At 43.6% G+C, this 23,223-nt stretch overlaps 1 protein-coding gene across 1 annotated transcript in view; it reads right to left on the reverse strand.

The window, feature by feature from the left end:
- PGGT1B (protein geranylgeranyltransferase type I subunit beta) overlaps positions 1–22,762 on the reverse strand; it is a 62,623-nt gene extending 39,861 nt beyond the window's left edge. Inside the window, exons 1-2 of the mRNA XM_065406562.1 lie at positions 22,616–22,762; positions 7,435–7,553 (exon numbers count right to left, since the gene is read on the reverse strand). Of these exons, the coding sequence (XP_065262634.1) occupies positions 7,435–7,553; positions 22,616–22,752 (256 nt within the window). The 5' untranslated portion in view covers positions 22,753–22,762. The remainder of the gene's footprint in view (positions 1–7,434; positions 7,554–22,615) is intronic.
- Between the last annotated feature and the right edge of the window lie 461 nt (positions 22,763–23,223).

Here is a 23,223-nt window from a genome sequence, read left to right on the forward strand (position 1 = left end):
TTCTGTCTAACGGCACTGGCTAAGAGGGAACTGAGGGAGGCCAAGGCCACTCTACTCTCACAGTGGAGCAGAAGGAGCTGCAGTCCCACTGAACACTGCTATGCAAAAGATTCTGAGTTTGGGGGAGGCGGAGGGGGGGGGGGGGCGGAGAGAAGAAGAGAAGAGAAGAGAGGCAGGACATACATGAACCTACAACAGGATATACATATTCAATTTCTAAAATAAACATCTGAATGTGAAATTGGACTCATTATGAACTTCAACTTCCGTTAGTGCATTTCCATAAGGCTACTGTAAACTATAAATTTGCTTGCTTATACTAATTTCTATTAAGGAACTGAAGTGTTACACAACTTTCAAGGGTTGTAGCCCTGGGTGTTGAGGCTCTCCAAACAGACACAGGACCTTTTCTTTAACAACAAGGTAGAAGGCAGAGTGAATGCCATGAATCATACAAGAAGTGCACCATTAGTCTGTAATGAACACCATGGTGTGGCTTATTGCTACTGCAATATAGCCAATTACACCATTAAAATATATTTTAAAATATTGGAGTATTGCGATTTGTACTTCCACTATGACAAACAGTTCCTAGTAAAAGCTATAGTAGATAGGGTTTTAAACATTCTCTACTGTTTTCATTATTTTGAACTGTTTCGTGGACCATTCAAAATGCTTCTCCCATTCCATCAGTAGCCCAGCTACCAGTTTAGCAGCAGTTTGTAAGCCAAGACCATTTCATTTCACTTGAATAAATATTTTCACAAGAAAGCTGAATAATTATTAAGTACTGCTGAAATTGCAGCTTGGTACAGAAAGGGTAAGTGGGCACAGGATTTCTACCTGTTTTTTCAATAAAAAAATTCTAGTGGCACATTTTTAGGAACTGGTGCATGGATGCAACCAAACACACAGCCAATGTGAAAAGCCATATTCCAAATTAAAATGTAATACCATGATCTATTTTCACAGATCCTTCATCTATAGAACCCAAATCCCTTTAATACAAAACAGAGTGCAACATAAGAACGGCCATACTGGATCAGACCAAAGGGACAACTAGCCCAGTATCTGGTCTTCCAACAGTGGCCAATCCCAGGTGCTTCAGAGGGAATGAACAGAACAGGTAATGAAGTGATCCATCCCATCACACATTCCCAGCTTCTGACAAACAGAGGCTAGGGAGACCATTCCTCCCGATCCTGGCTAATAGCCATTGATGGTCCTATCCTCCATGAACTTATCTATTTCTTTTTTCAATGCTGTTCAGAGGCCCTCATTCAGGAAGGTGAAAATGCTGCATAAGCAGGAAATAACAGCTGAAATTGAAAGTAGTGAAGATACAAACATCAAGGTCAAGACTCAGACTTAAGTCAACCTTACAGTAATGTTGCCATTCCAGAAAACAAATATAGTAATGTTCATTTAGCATGTAAAGAAGTTTAAAAAAAAAATTGCCTTTCCCATAAAAAGTGGGAGGCATCAAATTTAGTGACAGTCCTTGCAATGGAACATTATTTCTACAAAACCAAGCGATTGTCAGAGATTTTTTTTATATGATGGATTTTGGTGCAGCAACTTGATGGGTTTTCACTCTAATTAGACTAGTGTATTTGATTGTTTTGAGAACAAATCTGCTCTGTGTTTTATTCAAAAAGTAGCTACTTCATTAAAAAGGCAGTTTAGAATTCATAAGGAAAAATATATTAGTCCATAGGGGTGACATTACATCTGAGTTATAAGACTGGACCAACGGGGAAAAGGATGGGCATCAAAACAGTGGTCAGAACTCTGCTAAAGGAAGAGATGGCAGCTGAGCTACACTGTAGGCATCTGGGACTAAGCACTAGGATTTATTAAGCAGCAGGGACGTAAATTAAGCTGTCATGGGATAAAAGGGAAGGTCCTTTCATGGATTGAGAACTGGTTAAAGGACAGGGAACAAAGGGTAGGAATTAATGGTAAATTCTCAGAATGGAGAGGGGTAACTAGTAGTGTTCCCCAAGGGTCAGTCCTAGGACCAATCCTATTCAATTTATTCATAAATGATCTGGAGAAAGGGGTAAACAGTGAGGTGGCAAAGTTTGCAGATGATACTAAACTACTCAAGATAGTTAAGACCAAAGCAGATTGTGAAGAACTTCAAAAAGATCTCACAAAACTAAGTGATTGGGCAACAAAATGGCAAATGAAATTTAATGTGGATAAATGTAAAGTAATGCACATTGGAAAAAATAACCCCAACTATACATACAACATGATGGGGGCTAATTTAGCTACAACGAGTCAGGAAAAAGATCTTGGCGTCATCGTGGATAGTTCTCTAAAGATGTCCACGCAGTGTGCAGAGGCGGTCAAAAAAGCAAACAGGATGTTAGGAATCATTAAAAAGGGGATAGAGAATAAGACTGAGAATATATTATTGCCCTTATATAAATCCATGGTACGCCCACATCTCGAATACTGTGTACAGATGTGGTCTCCTCACCTCAAAAAAGATATTCTAGCACTAGAAAAGGTTCAGAAAAGAGCAACTAAAATGATTAAGGGTTTAGAGAGGGTCCCATATGAGGAAAGATTAAAGAGGCTAGGACTCTTCAGTTTGGAAAAGAGAAGACTAAGGGGGGACATGATAGAGGTATATAAAATCATGAGTGATGTTGAGAAAGTGGATAAGGAAAAGTTATTTACTTATTCCCATAATACAAGTACTAGGGGTCACCAAATGAAATTAATAGGCAGCAGGTTTAAAACAAATAAAAGGAAGTTCTTCTTCACGCAGCGCACAGTCAACTTGTGGAACTCCTTACCTGAGGAGGTTGTGAAGGCTAGGACTATAACAATGTTTAAAAGGGGACTGGATAAATTCATGGTGGCTAAGTCCATAAATGGCTATTAGCCAGGATGGGTAAGAATGGTGTCCCTAGCCTCTGTTCGTCAGAGGATGGAGATGGATGGCAGGAGAGAGATCACTTGATCATTGCCTGTTAGGTTCACTCCCTCTGGGGCACCTGGCATTGGCCACTGTCGGTAGACAGATACTGGGCTAGATGGACCTTTGGTCTGACCCAGTACGGCCTTTCTTATGTTCTAATTCCATCACAGAATTCTAGTGAACAGATCAATGAAGATAAAATAATTCGAATTCTAGCCCCATTATTCAGCCACTCATTTATTGTGCATTTCATAAACAAACCAATTTGACTAGCTGAAATGTACTGAATATTATGAGTCATTTCAAAATTTGAAGAGCTGCCAATTTATCTTGTATTTTTAAATGGCTCCAGTTTTTCCGTTTTGGACACTCACTCATACCAATATCCAATCTGTTACTCTGTTAGTATTATTTACAATTTTAATCCACCTACTTCATTATCCAGTAAAGTAGTCTTGTAGATAAGTGTGACTTTTTACAATTTGTTTCCCAAATGAGCAATTTATTTTATTTATAGCTGTGCCTTTTATATGCCAAACACTTTTCAAATGCTCAATGACAGTCCCAGCTCCAAGCAACTCACAATCAAAGGTCAAAGGAAAGCAGATATAGGAAAAGACAAAAATAGGTGATCTATACACAGTTAAAGATTCCTGCTCTCAGTGAATTGAAGTGGGATTTACAATGAGGGTCCCACACAGAAAAGCTCAAGAGGTTGTATCATGCAGTGGGAGACCTCATGGAAGAGGGTACGGAGGTAACCCGTGCTAGAGGTTTACAAACGGTGGACAAGGCTGAGAATAGGAGCAGTGTGTAGGGAACAGATAACATGAAGCTTGACTAGGGAGGGGAAGAGTTCTGTAAAGCTTTGAAGGTGGCAACAGGAAGCTTAAATTTGATGTGCTAGCAGATGAGAAGTCAGTGGAGAAATCCAAAGAGGGAAGTTACAGGATCAAGTTAATGGACAAGGAAGTGGAATTTAGCAGTTGTATTTTGTACAAATGTGTGTATTTGAGATGCCGGAGAGAATGAACCGCAGTAGCCAAGGTGAAGAACAAGAGCCTGTATGGGAGATTCATTGTGGGAATGGAAAGGACAGATGCTGGAGGTGTTGAGGGGCAGGATTTTGATAAGGCCTAGATATGTGAGGCAAGGGAAAAGGAGGAGTCAAACACAATCCTGAGATTTGGGATTGAGTGACAAGTTAAAATAGCAGTATTCTCGACAGTCAGAGGGAAGATAAGGAATTCTGTTTTGTCAGGGTTAAGATGACAAGACATCAAGATGAGGGCCTGGATGGAAATGTTACAGTGAGGAGACAGATTCATGACTCATCAGCATAGAAATGCATTGCCGCAGATGTGTTTTTTGCTAACTGCTCAAGCCCATAGACCATTATGGGCTATAAGGTGAAAAGGCTTTATATATTGTGCTACTGCTTCAAAGGCAGCCTGGTTAGCAATCTTGAATTGCTGAACAACTGGAGTTGGTGTCTGGCCATTCTTAGAAGGCCTCTGACTCTGGCACTCCCCTTTGACTAGACAGGGCCAGAATCTGCATAGCTGGAGAGCACACTACAGGTCTATCTATTCTCATGCCTGTTATGAAAGGGTTGACTTTTCACCTGTGAGTTTTTAGGTCTAATTTTAGGGATCGAAAGACTGTCAGTATGGTGTATGCTTACTGAAAGGATGTATGTTTGCTTAGTGACAAGTGATAGAAGCATTTTTATCATTTTAAAAATAAAATAAGCTGGTGGAGGATACACTAGATAAGGGTCTAAAGCAGAGGTGGGCAAACTATGGCCCGCGGGCAACATCCGGCCCGCAGGACCCTCCCACCCGGCCCCTGAGCTCCTAGCCCCTCTCCTGCTGTTCCCCCTCCCCCGCAGCCTCAGCTCGCCTTGCCACTGGTGCAATGCTCTGGGCGGCGAGCTCCTGGGGCAGCGCAGCTGCAGAGCCCGGCCTGAGCTGGTGCTCTGTGCTGCGCGGTGGCATGGCTACCTCCAGCTGGGCGGCAGGGCTGTAGCGCCGCCAGCTGCCGGTGCTCCAGGCAGCACGGTAAGGGGGCAGAGAGGAGTTGGATAGAGGGAGGGGTGAATGGGGACAGGGGTCCCAGGGGGCAGTCAAGAAGGAGGGGGGATTTGATGGGGTGGCAGGGGGCAGTCAGGGGCAGGTGTTCCAGGGACAGGGAGAGGGGTGGTTGGATGGGGCAGGGGTCCCAGGTGTTCCAGGGACAGGGAGAGGGGTGGTTGGATGGGGCAGGGGTCCCAGGGGGCAGTCAGGGGCAGGTGTTCCAGGGACAGGGAGAGGGGTGGTTGGATGGGGCAGGGGTCCCAGGGGGAGAGGGGGCAATCAGGAAGGAGAAGGGGGGTTGGATAGGACAGTGGGGGGCAGTCGGGTGGGGATTCTGGGGACAGGGAGCGGTGTGTGTGTGTGTGTGTGTGTGTGTGTGTGTGTGTGTGTGTGTGTGGCAGGAGTCCCGGGGGGCAGTCAGGGGGCGAGAAGCAGGGGGGCGAGGAAGAGACTGCCTCCCCTAACCGGCCCTCCATACAATTTCCAAAACCCGATGCGGCCCTCAGACCAAAAAGTTTGCCCGCCCCTGGTCTAAAGACTACTTTGCCCAAAATCCTGAATCTACTAAACAGTCCTGGAACAGAGCCATAAACATCTGCTAGACCAAATGGCAAGCATAGGTCAAATGGTTCATGAACTGCCAGAGTGAGCAACAAATGCTTTATTCCAGTGGAAAACTGGGAATCAGTTATTTTGCCTTTGTTGAGAAAGTCAATTTGTTAAAAACAAACAAACAAACAAACAAACAAACAAACAAACAAACAAACAAACAAACAAACAAACAAACAAACAAACAAACAAACAAACAAACAAACAAACAAACAAACAAACAAACAAACAAACAAACAAACAAACAAACAAACCCTTCAGTACTTTTGTTAAAATTGTTTTTAGAGAAGAGAGTTAAATTTGGCTATATGAAAAGCCTAGACAATACATTAGAGGTAAATATTTTATTCTATTTGTAGTATGTATTCTATTCCTAAAAACACAAGAAACAGTTTATATTACTGATAGTCTGAATTGATAAATAAAACCATGGAAAGATTGATCAAATAGTTTAGAAGGTAGAGTGGCAGAGTAATACTTGCAACTATACACTTTCTATCCATCCATCCCAAAGAGCTTAACAAAAAAGGTAGATGATATCCCCATTTTTTATGGATGGCAACACTGATCAGAGACATTAAATGGCTTGCACAAGACTACAATGTGAGCCAGTATTAGAGCCTGCAAAGGAACCTAGCTCTGCTGTCTCCCATTTTCTTGTCACTAAACCACATTGCCTCACAGGCATGTGTCCGTAATTGTGCCTTTGGGAACTTGCAATCCAGTCTCTAAATATTTTCACTTTTCATACATATATGGAAGTTGATCCTGCAAAGAGTTCAAATCTCCCTCAGTTACATAGCCATAATGACCAGTAGGTCAATGTGTGTTACAGGCATGAACTGAGGGCAGTAATGGAGCCCAGGAATAACCCTGGCACTTGGGTCTCCACGATCTTGCAAACTGTGTAGTTATTTACACATGTGCAAAGTAAGCACGAGGTGAGTAACACTAGAGTTCATTTCATACCCACTTTGCACATATACAAATGGCTAACCATTGTAAAGCAACAGACAGGTTAACAGTCCTCATGGTCAGAAATGTAATTGGGTTGCCTGCTATTCCCTGGGATACAGCAACAGTACTGTTCATTCTAAAAATATTAAAACAGGTAACTTAGCCATCCTATCTCCAAGAACTAGACTTTTTTTTTTTTTTTTAAGAAATGGGAGGTAATATGCTTATCCCATTTTGTACCCCATTTTCAACAGCTGCTATCTTTCATTTCCCATTATTGCTCCACTGCTTTCTTACATGACTGACCTGTAGTTGCTTACATTAAATTATAAACTATGTTAGCTGCTAAATCAGTACAATAATTGATAAGCACCACCCCAGCATGTGATGTGCACATCTGTCTCATAGAAGTAGCCTGCAAACTCTTTAAAAGGAGACACCTGCAGTTGGTTCAAGTATGAAAAGAGGATGTGATAAGCCATCACACTTCATTGATTAGGAAACCTTACAAGCCACACAGAACTAATCATTCTGCCCCACTGTTAGTGGTAGAGTTTACTAAAATTTTACTTGTTCATATCTTCAAAGTCATTTCATGGCTTCAACTGAAATAGGTGAAAAAAGTTAAAAACTACTGGATTCTTCTGAAAAGTCAGGCGAAAGAGGCTTTTAAAAAAAACAACCAACTGATAAGCACACACAACTTTTATTTGAAGTTAATGGGAGTTGCAGGTACTCAGCACCTCTGAAAAGTTACATGGGTTTTCAGGGGAAAAAACTCTGCACTAGTCCCAAGATCTAGACGCAACATAAAGGTGTTAATGTCAACAATAAAAAAAAAGCTAAAAACTCACTCACTGTCTTCTGTGGGGAGGACCTGCAGGGAATAAATCCATTCTATTATATCATCTTTGTTCACCACATCTAAGGAATCCAACATATCCAGACCAGAGAGTGCGAAAAATGCAATTGTCAACCTAAAAGAAAAAGATACGACTTTCACTTCCCACCATAAATTTCACACGGGAGGTTAACAAAATTAAATGCAAAAATGGAAAAAAATAAATCAAACCTCAACTTTCAGATCTTGAGAGGAGTGTGACACATGAAGTCTAGATTATACATAAGGAATTTTACCTGCTGCATGCAACAGTGTTTTTACATTTAGTTATTTCTATATTCTTGAATGAGGCTCTTCATTACATGAATCACATTTCCTTTGGTCTGATTAATGAAGTGCTAGATATTTAAGTATTCGCATTGGAAAGAAAAGTGAATCAAGCATCCTAGCCTGCTAGTGGTAAGCCAAGCCTCTGAGGACGTGTCTCCACTGCAATGACACCCACAGCTGGCCGGGGCCAACTGACTCGGGCTTACAGGGCTCAGGTTAAGGAGCTGTTTAACTGCGGTGTAGGTGTTTGGTCTCAGGCTGCAGCCCAAGCTCTGGGACCCTCCCACTTCCCAGCATCCTAGAGCTCAGGCTCTTGCCTGAGCCCAAACATGTCTACACAGCAATTAAACAGCCCCTTAGCCTGAGCCCGCTGGCATGGGCCAGCCATGGGGTTTTTAACTGCAGTTTAAATATACCCTTAGAGGCTTGCTACAAGCACATGGACTGAGAATTGTTAAGGACAGCTAATGGACATTAGGGCAAGAGGAACGGAAGGAACACATATCAAACACCACCATTATTCAAAAAGGTTCCTGGGAATAAGGGAGGTAGAAATGAGACAAGAATGTAATGGGTACTCTTCTACCTCAAGTACAAAGCCAGCCCCTGTGAACACACATATATATTCTTTCTAAAGCCACAGGAGTTTTGCTAACAGTGTGTAGCAGTGTCACATTCATATTTTTGAGCTGTGGCTCAGACAAGACTTTCTTCCGTGTAATATCCGCTAAAATGAGCATTATCCCAATGTTCCCTTTCTCAAAGAGTGCTGCATGTGACAGTACTGCATCTTTGTTCTTGTCATGAAATATCAAGCACAGAATACCATACATCCACATTAGTGCAAATACATAAGATGTCTAAGGTAAACCAAGTGAAAGCTAATTTGGGAACAATGATGATTCTATGGTAGGGTCAATTTAACGAAGACACATCAAAATATAGAGATACAACACAGCAGGCTGTCCACCGAAAACTCTTCCATGGAGCCAAATGGTCATTTTAATTAGACAGCTGCAAAATTTGAGCAGCACAAGATTAATCCTTCAAGGCTTCTTACAGTGGTACCTTCAGATGATTAGATCTGTGCCACCACACTAGTCTTTGTGAACAGTATCACAGCAAAAACAACATTTAGAGTCAACAAAATGGAAATTCAAAAATAATTAAGTTCAACTAAATTAAAAGATCATCCAGTTTTGGCAGGCATTCACGCAATATTTTCCAGACTTGACAAATGTTGCAGTAGATAATCTGTGTGCTTGTCCACAACGCAAATGCTGAAAGATCCTTTTTTACATTATGCTGCATGGCTAAATGAACATGAGCACATAAAGAACATACCAAGTCAAATACTAGGAACTTGCTGTAAATTAGACCTGAACACACTAAAGATTGTACATATGGAAGGAGAGAGTGCATAGCTGAAATGTAGTGGAAATGTGTAAACACCAATTAAATAAGCACAAAAAGGGGTCTAACTGAACAATTTGGAGCTGGTGCATTAGGCTAGCAGTACACAGTTGCCTTAAAACTTCCAGGAGGAAGTCAAGAATAGATTTACAGATTAAGTGCTGGAATTCACAGAAAAACAAAGGATTCATACTAAAGCTAATACAAATAACTTTTGCCAATACTTAAGCTGATCTATAGACTTCATTTATAGCATCCCCATTTTGACACAACCATCAAATTGGCAATATTATGAGAAAGAGTGTGATGGTTGTTCCACCTGCCACTTCAGGTACTGCGTACATTTCAATTTATAGTCAAGTGTCAAACATATGTTTGACACATTTGCCTCCAAACTGAAATTTGTGAAGTCAGGAGGCTCATACAAATCAAGGAGTCTGTTATACCAATAGAATAAAAACCAGCAGGATCTTATTAAGAGGGATAAGGCAAAGATGCCACATTTATTGTAAATATAATGATAAAGCAAAAGATAAAAGTAAACAACCTTGTTTTGACTACTTATTCCTATCACTACTTATTCCTTACACACACACACATATTTTATATTTATATTTATTTATTTATTTATATTTAGAGATTCATTCACACAATCATTCATTTAAGTTCTGTATAGGTGTTATAGTTACCAGCCTAGAAGTTGCTCATGCCAAGTTACTGGCCAGGTATCTTGGTCATGAAGATGGAGCCGAGTCTGTGTCAGGTGCACCTGATGCTCCTGGAGGTTGGCAGCAGAACCAGAGACTCAAAGTCATCAGTCTTTAGAGTCCATTCTTATAGGAATTAATTCCTATGTTAGTCTATGGGAGCTGTTTCATCCTGCTGTTGCTGACTCAATCAGCAGATGGCACATTCCTGTCCAAAGTGGCACATTCCTGGTGGCTCCACACTGTCCAAAGTTTGTGTTTCTCATCCTTCCAGGTGATGGGGTGGATCCCAGTTTACCCTCCGGGGGTTTTCTGGTCATCCACTTGACACATTCTTCGGCCGATGGATACTCCCTTTCTAGGCTGGCACCTCCCTAACCATTCATGTATATCAAGCATTCATCAGCATACATTCCATATCTTAACCATATTTTAATTTACTGTCTCCACCACTTTCAGGGTGTGTGCTAATTCACTTGAGACTTCCAGCCCTTTAATCACAGAGGGTGGGTGTCTGTCCTAGGAGCCATTGAATGAAGTGAAAGTCCCTTAACGGCTTATAGTGTTTGTCTGCATTGTATCAATTACTTCAAGAACAAAGTCAGTTAACTTGTTTGTAAGTTTTACATAGTAGTAAAGTATCTTTCACAGGATAGATATAATCAATGGTTTCTACAGACAGTAGCTTACAAGTTTTAACAGAAGACCCAAGAGATTTTTGTACTTGGTGAAACTGTTGGATTTTAAAGTGTGGGGGACAAATTATGAGGGGGTCACTGTCACTTGGGGGAATCACTGTTAGTACCTTCTTTAATATCCCTACAGGTCCAACAGATACACTGATTTTGAGTCCACTGCTTTCATTTTTTTTTTAATTTTTTTTTTTTTTTTAAATCAAGCCTCAATCTGAAATTAGAGAAAAAGGTCCACACTGATTACCAAAAGACTCAGAACTCCTGGTCCTCAGGTACTGACAGAATATATTTTTCAAGTACAATTCAAAAACCTTTTTAAAATGACAATTTGAAATGTTGAACAAGCAACACAGGAAAAGTACCATGATGTATCACAAACTTCAAGTTGACTTGACTCTAGGGTCAGAAGATCTTATGCTCTTCTCCTTGTAAAAGAACTCTGCAAGCATATATGGCACTGGGTGTGATGGTAAGAATTACATTACTAAACTATCACTGAAAAGTTACCATTGCTATTGCAGCACAGAATAACTAGAGATTAAAATAAACATAAGTGATTGTGGTCTAGTGGTTTCAGCATGGAATATGGAATCCAGCATCTGAGTGCTCATCTTTGTTCTCACATTGACTCCTTCAATGTCTCTGAACAAGTCACAGCCTTTGATTCCTCACCCCCATTGCTAACCTGGGGATAACATTTTGTCCACACTCACAAGATTACTGTGAGAATTAGATAACATTCATAAATTACTATGTTCATAAAATATTAATCTAAACGTTAGCATACTAGAAACATACAGTTGAGTGTGCAAATAGAAGTTTGATGTCTCAAGCTCTACATGCTCTGTTCAGGATAACTCTGCTTTTAATTGAATTGAAAACTTCAACCTGAAAATGCTACCAACTTTTTGGGTTTATTAGAATACCTGAAAATATGTTACAAACTGATGAAATAACAATATGTTAAATCAGTTGAAGTTAATATCATGCCCCATTATACAGTAGTTACACAACACTACTTATGTTTAATTATTTAAGTACTCTATAGAAGCTACCATGCAGTTAAAGATTCTCCCCACCACTAAACTGCCAGTAAATGGAGGGCTCCTAAAAGTCAAATCAGCACTAGCTTAATCAAAAAATATTGCAGGCAGGCTCCATGCAAGTTTCAACACAACTCCGCTAATACACCTCAAACCTTGCTATTTTTAAGATGTGCAATGTTTTGGTGACATCAATAAATATCTACTGAGCACTAGCTTTAAGAGCTTCAAACCCATTTTCCACTTATGTCCTGCACTTATATTTCAATGCAGAGATCAAAGACTACATTGGCCTGCCTTCCAAGGTCTGTGAAAGTGAGGGATCATTGCATCCTCGCCCACAGACAACCCGCCAACCTTAAGCATATTCTCACCAGCAACCACGCACCGCACCATAACAACTCTAACTCAGGAACCAATCCATGCAACAAACCTCGATGCCAACTCTGCCCACATATCTACACCAGCAACACCATCACAGGACCTAACCAGATCAGCTACAACATCACCGGCTCATTCACCTGCACGTCCACCAATGTTATATATGCCATCATGTGCCAGCAATGCCCCTCTGCTATGTACATTGGCCAAACTGGACAGTCACTACGCAAGAGGATTAATGGACACAAGTCAGATATCAGGAATGGCAATATACAAAAACCTGTAGGAGAACACTTCAACCTCCCTGGCCACACAATAGCAGATGTAAAGGTAGCCATCTTACAGCAAAAAAACTTCAGGACCAGACTCCAAAGAGAAACTGCTGAGCTCCAGTTCATTTGCAAATTTGACACCATCAGATCAGGATTAAACGAATGACTGTGAATGGCTATCCAACTACAGAAGCAGTTTCTCCTCCCTTGGTGTTCACACCTCAACTGCTAGCAGAGCACCTCACCCTCCCTGACTGAACTAACCTCGTTATCTCCATACTGATTTATACCTGCCTCTGGAGATTTCCATTACTTGCATCTGAAGAAGTGAGGTTCTTACCCACGAAAGCTTATGCTCCCAATACTTCTGTTAGTCTTAAAGGTGCCACAGGACCCTCTGTTGCTTTTTACAGATTCAGACTAACATGGCTACCCCTCTGATACTATCCCAGATTGAGATGACAACAGAAGAGGTTTTAGATCAAACTGATAAATAGTATAATAAGTCACCAGGACCAGATGGTATTCACCCACGAGTTCTGAAAGAACTTAAAAATGAAATTGCAGCACTACTACCTATGGTATGTAACCTAGCATTTAAATCCGCTTCTGTTCCAGATGACTGGAGGATAGCGAATGCAACACCAATTTTAAAAAAAGACTCCCGAGGCAATCCTGGCAATTATAGGCCGGTAAACCTAACTTCAGTAGCAGGCAAAGTGGTTGAAACTATAGTAAAAAACAGAATTATCAGATACATAGACAAACACGATTTGTTGGGGAAGAATCAACACAGCTTTTGTAAAGGGAAATCACGACTCAAACCACCAGAATTCTCTGAGAGGGTCAAACAAACATGTGGACAAGGATGATCCAATGCATATAGTGTACAAGTCTTTGAGAAGATCCCTCACCAAAGACTCTTAAGCAAACTAAGCAATCACGGGATAAGAGGGAAGGTCTTCTCATGGATCAGTAACTGGTTAAAAGACAGGAAAAACAAAGGGTAGGTTTTCAGAATGGAGAGAGGTAAACAGCTGTGTCCCCCAGAAATCTGTACTGGAACCAGTGCTGTTCAACATACTCAAATGATCTGGAAAAAGGGATAAAGAGTGAGGTGACAAAGTTTGCACATTATACAAAATTACTCAAGATAGCTAAGTACGAAGCAGTCTGTGAAGAGCTACAAAGGGATCTCACAAAACTGGGCAATGGGGCAACCAAATGGCAAGTGAAACTCAATGTTGATAAATGCAAAGTAATTCTTATTGGAAAATAGAATACCAACTTTACACACAAAATGATGGGGTCTAAATTAGCTGTTACAACTCAAAAAAAAAAAAAAAAAAAAGATTCTGGAGTCATCATAGATAGTTTTCGGAAAACATCCACTCAATGTGCAGCAGCAGTAAAAAAAAAGCTAACAATGTTAGGAATATCTATCCCTTTCCTCATGGTTAAGATAGTGAGTATAATAATGCTACTATATAAATCCATGATATGCCCACACCTTGAATACTGCATACAGTTCCAGTCCCTAATCTCAAAAAAGATATGTTAGAAATGGAAAAGGTACAGAGAAAAGCAACAAAAAAGATTAGCAGTATGGAACAGTTTCTATATAAAGAAAGATTAAAAAGACTGGGACTATTCAGCTTGGAAAAGAGATGACTAAGGGGGGATATGATAGAGGTCTATAAAATCATGAATGGTGTGGAGAAATTGAATAAGGAAGTGTTATTTACCCCTTTCACATAACAAAATTCCAAGATCACCCAATAAAATTAATAGCAGTTTTAAAACAAACAAAAGGAAGTACTTCACACAACGCATGGTTCAATCTGTGGAACTCACTGCTAGGGAATGTTGTGAAGACCAAAAGTATAAGTGGTCAAAAAAAGAATCAGACAAGTTCAAGGAGGACAGGTCCATCAAAGGCTATTAGACAAGACAGTCAGGGATGCAACCCCATGCTCTAGGTGTCCCTAAGTATCTGACTACCAGATTCTGGGACTGGACAAAGGGGGGATGGATCACTTGGTAATTGCCTCATCCTGTTCATTTCATCTGAAGCATCTGGCATGGACCACTGTTGGAAGACAGAATACTGGGCTACATGAACCATTGGTCTGACCCAGTATGGTCTTTCGTATGTTCTTATGAAATATAATGTAAGGAATAAACAACTCTATATTGGCCCCAAAGTGATAGATGTTACCTATTAGGTCTTTTCCATCTCTAGGTAGGACTTCATGAATATTTCACCCTTTTGTCACATACCCATAGATACAGTGATCTATGGGTATCTCAGATTAAAAACAAAAAAACTCTTATCTGCTCTCAAACTCCAACAGGCATTTTACTTTCCTGTCTCCCCCCCCCCCCCCATTTGTTTATTTTGGGTTTTCCCTATGAGCAGCATTCTGTGGATCTTCTTTGCTGCCAGAGTGGGTAAACTTTAAACCTTTTTTTTAAATAAACCTGTTTTAAATTTACGATAATTTATGTTACAGTCTAAAATTGCTATAATATGTTGACAATTTAAATAAAATAAAACTAATATGCTGAAACAATAAGTTCTCCTCAACCTATATGAGTTAATGGCTGCTTTTTTATATTCAGAGTCAGGGAGAAAACACTTTCTTTAACTTCTGACACCAAGCCTTATAAATGGCACAGTGTCACCTACTACATTAAACATGTAAATAATTTCCATTCTTTATAATGGAGTGAATGATAGTAATTACCTTCCCCCCAAATATCAGTACTTTCAGCCATACAGAACAATTTTTGTCTTCTTTATTTTTGATATCAAGTTAGCCAAATGCTTGAATCCATGCATCAAAGTAATCTAGAATTTTTCAGAGTATAGCTTCTAATGTGGATTTAAACAACTAAGTAGAAAAAAAAAATCTAATAATTTTACTCAGCTAATAATTTTTTTTAAAAAAAATCTTGGTTTTGGGCATTTTAAACTGAATTCCAATTTCCATCCAAATGCATGATCAAAAAGTTAGGTATCTAGTAAATAAGAAATACATCATTCACCATTTTTCAACATAGTATTTAATTTCTGCATTTGGTACCTGAATAAATGTATGTTGAGCTCTACAGTTACTTTAACAGACGTACAAGTATAGTGCATTCTCCTGGGTAGCAGAAGGAATTCTCAAAACTAGTGTAATGACTATATTCAGTTGTAAATAATAAAATTGACGTGTCTTAATGGCTATATCAACCAATGAGAATTTATTTTCTCAAGGAAAAGCTTCAAAGTACACATGGAAAACAAAGCTAAGATTATAAATCAAGGTTTTCTACTTCCTGTTTTAAATCATTACTTTCAAACAAGTGACTTAATTAATCTAGCCTGCATGCCTGCTGACCTTAAGTACACACAGCAGGCAGGAGCTCCTTCCAGTGAGAGGAGGACAGCCACGAGGACTGGAAGGATCACCTGCTTACCCCCTTTCTCTTGGCTACTTTTGTCCTGGATGGTCTTGGGAGGGTAAAAACTGCAGCCCTAACTACACTAGTATTCGCAGGTGCTCTCACATCGCTCCTCTAACACTTGTAAGAATGGTTTCAGAGTGGTAGCCGTGTTAGTTTATATCAGCAAAAAGAACAAGGAGTACTTGTGGCACCTTAGGCCTGGTCTACACTATGACTTTAATTCGGATTTAGCAGCGTTAAATCGAATTAACCCTGCACCCGTCCACACAACGAAGCCATTTATTTCGAAATAAAGGGCTCTTAAAATCGATTTCTGTACTCCACCCCGACGAGCGGAGTAGCGCCAAAATCGATTTTGTCATTTCGAATTAGGGTTAGTGTGGCCGCAATTCGATGGTATTGGCCTCCGGGAGCTGTCCCAGAGTGCACCATTGTGACCGCTCTGGACAGCAATCTGAACTCGCATGCACTGGCCAGGTAGACAGGAAAAGCCCCAGGAAAATTTGAATTTCATTTCCTGTTTGCCCAGCGTGGAGAGCACAGGTGACCACAGATAGCTCAGCTCATCAGCACAGGTAACCATGCAGGCTGATAATCGAAAAAGAGCACCAGCATGGACCGTACGGGAGGTACTGGATCTGATCGCTATATGGGGAGAGGATTCAGTGCTAGCAGAACTTCGTTCGAAAAGACGAAATGCCAAAACTTTTGAAAAAAATCTCCAAGGGCATGATGGAGAGAGGCCACAATAGGGACTCAGATCAGTGCCGCGTGAAAGTCAAGGAGCTCAGACAAGCCTATCAAAAAACAAAGGAGGCAAACGGTCACTCCGGGTCAGAGCCGCGGACATGCCGCTTCTACGCCGAGCTGCATGCAATTCTAGGGGGGGCTGCCACCACTACCCCACCTGTGACCATGGATTCCGGGTCGGGGATAGTCTCATCAGCTACACCTGAGGATTCTGCGGGTGGGGAAGAGGAGGAGGAGGACGAGCTTGCAGAGAGCACCCAGCACTCCGTTCTCCCCAACAGCTAGGATCTTTTTCTCAGCCTGACTGAAGTACCCTCCCAACTCTCCCAAGCCAGTATCCAAGACCATGACCCCATGGAAGGGACCTCAGGTGAGTTTACCTTTTAAAATATAAAACTTGTTTTAAAAGCTAGCGTTTTTTAATGATTACTTTGCCCTGAGGACTTGGGATGCATTCGCGGCCAGTACAGCTACTGGAAAAGTCTGTTAACGTGTCTGGGGATGGAGCGGAAATCCTCCAGGGACATCTCCATGAAGCTCTCCTGGAGGTACTCCAAAAGCCTTGCCACAAGGTTTCTGGGCAGTGCAGCCTTATTCCGTCCTCCATGGTAGGACACTTGACCACGCCATGCTTGCAGCAAGTAATCTGGTATCATTGCCTGACAAAGCCTGGCAGCGTATGGTCCCGGTGTTTGCTGGCATTCAAGCAACATCCGTTCTTTATCTTGCTGTGTAATCCTCAGGAGAGTGATATCGCTCATGGTAACCTGGTTGAAATACGGGAACTTAATTAAGGGGACAGAGGTGGCCGTTCCTACTGGGCTGTTTGCCTGTGGCTGAAAAGAAATCCTTCCCTGCAGTTAGCCAAGCACGGGGGGGGGGGGGGGGGGGGAGAGAATTGGCCCTGAACTTTTCGCATTTGGCTAGCAGGGATCTTCCCTGTTACCAGCCACGCGGTGGGGGGAGGGGTACATTGATCATCCCAGAGAATTCATGGCGGGAGGGGGAGGTGCGGGGGGTTAGTTTGGTTTCTGCAGGGATCTTCCCTGCTACCTGCCACGCGGTGGGGGGAGGGATAAAGCGATCATCCAGAGAATTGGATGGGGGGGGGGGGGTTAGTTTGTTTTCTGCTGCTGAAGGTTAACAGGAAAACCGCAGCAGTCAACAGGCTTTGCTTGGTATGTGGGAAAGGAGGGCGCAGAAGCCGAAAGACAATGGCTTACCATGGCTGCCTGCAAGCTGAATTCTGTTGCCCGGACCTGCGTCTGTGATCTCTAACACCAAAGCCACAGGCACTCAATATTAAGATGGAAAATGCAACCTTGTACTGAAATCACATGTGCTATGTAATGTGAATAGTGTTTTTCACCATGAAAGAGTATAAGCATTGTTCTGTAAAATGTATCATTTTAAAGACTTCTCTCCTTTTTTTCAACCCTCCCTCCAGCAGCTGCAAATTTTTCAAGCCTCCCTCCTCCGTCCCGAAGGCTATCTCAGATAAGGCGGCGTAGAAAGAGGACGCGAGACGACATGTTCACGGAAATAATGGAATGCACCCGCAATGAAAGAGCTCATTTGAATGAGTGGAAGGACACTATCTAAATTTAGGAAAGATGCCAGTGAATGTGAGGTCATGAGGGACGCTCGAGATGAGAGGTGGCAGGCTGCAACGCTGGGGCTGCTGCGTGAGCAAACGGACATGCTCCGGCGTCTGGTGGAGCTTCAGGAATGGCAGCAGGATGACAGAGTGCCGCTGCAGCCGCTGTATAACCTCCCTCCCCCCTCACCATGTTCCATATCCTCCTCACCCAGACGTGTAAGAACACGGGGGGTGGGGGGGGGCTCCATGCACCCTCCCACTCCACCCCAGTGGACAGCCCAACCAAAAGGCTGTCATTATATTGAATTCATTCAGTGGCCTTTTACTTCCCTCCTATCCTCCTCCCAAACCTCACCCAGATTACCTTCTTGGTTCTCTCCCTATGTTTATAATCACTTAATAAAGAATACATGATTTTTAAACGATAGTGACTTTATTTCCTTTGAAAGAAAGCTGGGGGAACGGGGAGGGTGGGTTCCTTACAGAGAATGAGTGAGTCAATAAAGGGGGCGGGTTTTCATGAAGGGAGAAACAAACAGAAATTTCACACTGTAGCCTGGCCAGTCATGAAACTGGTTTTCAAAGCTTCTCTGATGCACAAAGAACAGGAGTACTTGTGGCACCTTACAGACTAACAAATTTATTAGAGCATAAGCTTTCGTGGGCTACAACCCACTTCTTCGGATGCATATAGAGTGAAACATATATTGAGGAGATATATATACACACCCATACAGAGAGCATGAACAGGTGGGAGTTGTCTTACCAACTCTGAGAGGCCAATTAAGTAAGAGAAAAAAAACTTTTGAAGTGATAATCAAGATAGCTCAGTACAGACAGTTTGATAAGAAGCAAGTGTGAAAATACTTACAAGGGGAGATAGATTCAATGTTTGTAATGGCTCAGCCATTCCCAGTCTTTATTTAATCCTGTGTTGATTGTGTCTAGTTTGCATATCAATTCCAGCTCAGCAGTCTCTCGGAGTCTGTTTTTGAAGTTTTTCTGTTTTAAGATAGCCACCCGCAGGTCTGTCATAGAATGGCCAGACAGGTTAAAGTGTTCTCCCACTGGTTTTTGAGTATTATGATTCCTGATGTCAGATTTGTGTCCATTAATTCTTTTGCATAGAGACTGTCCGGTTTGGCCAATGTACATGGCAGAGGGGCATTGCTGGCACATGATGGCATATATCACATTGGTAGATGTGCAGGTGAACGAGCCCCTGATGGTATGGCTGATGTGATTAGGCCCTATGATGATGTCACTTGAATAGATATGTGGACAGAGTTGGCATCGGGCTTTGTTACAAGGATAGGTTCCTGGGTCAGTGTTTTTGTTCAGTGATGTGTGGTTGCTGGTGAGTATTTGCTTTAGGTTGGGGGGTTGTCTGTAAGCGAGGACAGGTCTGTCTCCCAAGATCTGTGAGAGTAAAGGATCATCTTTCAGGATAGGTTGTAGATCTCTGATGATGCGCTGGAGAGGTTTTAGTTGGGGGCTGAAGGTGACAGCTAGTGGTGTTCTGTTATTTTCTTTGTTGGCCCTGTCTTGTAGGAGGTGACTTCTGGGTACTCGTCTGGCTCTGTCAATCTGTTTTTTCACTTCAGCAGGTGGGTATTGTAGTTTTAAGAATGCTTGATAGAGATCTTGTAGGTGCTTGTCTCTATCTGAGGGATTGGAGCAAATGCGGTTATATCTTAGAGCTTGGCTGTAGACAATGGATCGTGTGGTGTGTCCTGGATGGAAGCTGGAGGCATGTAGGTAAGTGTAGCGGTCAGTAGGTTTCCGGTATAGGCTGATGCACAGCGCTTGCTGGTGTGCTATTCTAATCGCCCTGGTGTCTGGCTGCGCGTAATCAGCAGCCAGGCGATTTGCCTCAGCCTCCCACCCTGCCATAAAGGTCTCCCCCTTACTTTCACAGAGATTGTGGAGCACACAGCAAGCAGAAATAACAATGGGGAGATTTCTTTGGCGGAGGTCAGAGCGAGTCAGTAGCGATCGCCAGCGACCTTTTAAACGGCCAAATGCACATTCTACCACCATTCTGCACTTGCTCAGCCTGTAGTTAAACAGCTCCTGACTCCTGTCCAGGCTGCCTGTGTATGGCTTCATGAGCCATGGCATTAAGGGGTAGGCTGGGTCTCCAAGAATAACTATTGGCATTTCAACATCCCCAACGGTTATTTTCTGGTCCGGGAAGTAAGTCCCTTGCTGCAGCCCTTTAAACAGAGTAGTGTTCCTGAAGACGCGAGCATCATGAACCCTTCCCGGCCAGCCCGCGTTGATGTTGGTGAAACGTCCCTTGTGATTCACAAGTGCTTGCAGCACCATTGAAAAGTACCCCTTGCGGTTTATGTACTGGGTACCCTGGTGCTCCGGTGCCAAGATAGGGATGTGGGTTCCATCTATCGCCCCACCACAGTTAGGGAATCCCATTGCAGCAAAGCCATCCACTATGACCTGCACATCTCCCAGAGTCACTAGCTTTTGTAGCAGCACCTCAGTGATTGCTTTGGCTACTTGCATCACAGCAGCCCCCACAGTAGATTTGCCCACTCCAAATTGATTCCCGACTGACCGGTAGCTGTCTGGCGTTGCAAGCTTCCACAGGGCTATTGCCACTCGCTTCTCAACTGTGAGGGCTGCTCTCATCTTGGTATTCTGGCGCTTCAGGGCAGGGGAAAGCAAGTCACAAAGTTCCAAGAAAGTGCCCTTACGCATGCGAAAGTTTCGCAGCCACTGGGAATCGTCCCACACCTGCAACACTATGCGGTCCCACCAGTCTGTGCTTGTTTCCTGGGCCCAGAATCGGCGTTCCACGGCTATAACCTGCCCCATTAACAGCATGATCTCCAAAGCACCGGGTCCCGCGGTTTGATAGAATTCCATGTCCATATCCTCATCACTCTCGTCGCCGCACTGCCGTAGCCTGCTCCTCGCCGCCTGGTTTTGCAGGTTCTTGTTCAGCATAAACTGCACGATAAGGCGCGAGGTATTTACAATGTTCATGACTGCTGTCTTGAGCTGAGCGGGCTCCATGCTTGCCGTGGTATGGCATCTGCACTGTTCACCCAGGAAAAAGGCGCGAAACGGTTGTCTGCCGTTGCTTCCTGGAGAGGGGGGAGGATATACCCAGAACCACCCGCGACAATGTTTTTGGCCCCATCAGGCATTGGGATCTCAACCCAGAATTCCAATGGGCGGAAGAGACTGCGGGAACTATGGGATAGCTATGGGATAGCTACCCACAGTGCAACGCTCCAGAAATCGACGCTAGCCCCGGTACATGGATGCACACCGCCGAATTAATGTGCTTAGTGTGGTTGCATACATTCGACTTTATACAATCTGTTTTACAAATTCGAATTATATAAATTCGGATTAATCCCGTAGTGTAGACATACCCTTAGAGACTAACACATTTATTTGAGCATAAGCTTTTGTGGGCTAAAACCCACTTCACCGGATGCATGCAGTGGAAAATACAGTAGGAAGATATATATATATATATATATATACACACACACACACACACACACACAGACTATATATAAAACAAGACTCCAAAGGGAAACTGCTGAATTGGAATTAATTTGCAAACTGGACACCGTTAAATTAGGCTTTAATAAAGACTGGGAGTGGATGGGTCATTACACAAAGTAAAACTATTTCCCCATACTTACTTCCTCCCCCGCTGTTGCTCACACCTTCTTGTCAACTGTTGGAAAGGGGCCATCCTGACTATCACTACAAAAGGTTCCCCCCCCTCCCAGCTGATAATAGCTCACTGTAACTGATCACTCTTGTTACAGTGGGTATGGCAACACCCATTTTTTCACATTCTCTCTGTGTGTATCTATCTATATCTTCCTACTGTATTTTCCACTGCATGCATCCAATGAAGTGGGTTTTAGCCCACAAAAGCTTATGCTCAAATAAATTTGTTAGTCTCTAAGGTACCACAAGTACTCCTCGTTGTTTTTACTCGTAAGAATGCTCCTTTAGAAAGATCAATGGTATTTTACCACAGTGACATTCAGACCTGCATGATCAGAAAATATTATGGTAGGAACACCTATGCCCTACCTACACCATCCTCCTCGCGGTTACTACCAGCAGGGCAGCTGCGTTGGCGATCGTGCAATAGCGACCGTTTTCCCATCACAGGCTGGTGCAGCCACTCGCAGGACAGGAAGAGCAGGTTCAACGCACGCTACCCAGAGCCCCGGCACCAGCTGTCCCCGAACAGCAGCTGCGAACCGCCTGTCCGGCACCCACGCAGGGAGCGGCTGCGCTGAAACTTGCCCTAAAGCTGGACGCGGGGAAGCCAGATCCAGAGACCGTGTCACAGACCAGACCCCAGCGCTGGGACATCAGAGTGGCCGAGACGCGACAGGGACCCCCAGTCTGGAAGCCGGACACGAGCGGAATCCGACCTGGAGGCGCCTCGATGTGACGGGCCCCGGGACAGCCCCAACGCCCCCCACCCCACCCCGGCGCCTATGCGGGAGCAGCAGCAGCTCCCTCCCCCCAGCGCCTCCCCGGCGGGGCCGGTACCTGCTAGTCTCCAGGGACGAGTATCTCTCGGGCAGGATCTGCAGGCAGCGCTGGAAGAAGCGCACGTGCCGCTCCTTCAGGAAATCCAGCCGCTCCTCGTCCCCAATCCCCGGATCCTCCTCCGCCGCCGCCGCCATCTTATCCGCCCTCCCCACCCTGGCAGCCACCCGGCGCGCACAATGTGCGTCACCAGCCACATCCGGCGATCGCTCACGTGATCTCGAGGCTAGCGTCTCCTTCGGGACGAGAAGCGTCTCGGTATCACGTGACTCGGGGATGCAACACTTCCGGCCCGCGCCGCAACTCCTGGGTGTGTGGGAGGGGAGTACAGGGCTCAGGGTGTGTGAGGGAGGGACAGGGCAGAGGGCTGGGGGTGTGGGCTTGGGTCATGGGGTGCTCACGGCAGGGAGCAGGAGGGAATATTCCACACCCCTTCCCCCCGCTTCTTCTCTGCTCTGCCTCCGCCGCCCACCCCCTCCCTTGCAAGGGCCATCAGCTGATCGGCAGGGAGGGAGGAAGGGCAGGAACCCAGCACACTGCAGGAAGAGGCAGGGGAGCCAGCAGGACCAAGCTTCTGCTCCCTGCCCCCGTGGGAGGGGGTGGAGAAG

The sequence above is a fragment of the Emys orbicularis genome, chromosome 6, assembly GCF_028017835.1.
Source record: "Emys orbicularis isolate rEmyOrb1 chromosome 6, rEmyOrb1.hap1, whole genome shotgun sequence".
Classification (NCBI taxonomy): domain Eukaryota; kingdom Metazoa; phylum Chordata; order Testudines; family Emydidae; genus Emys; species Emys orbicularis.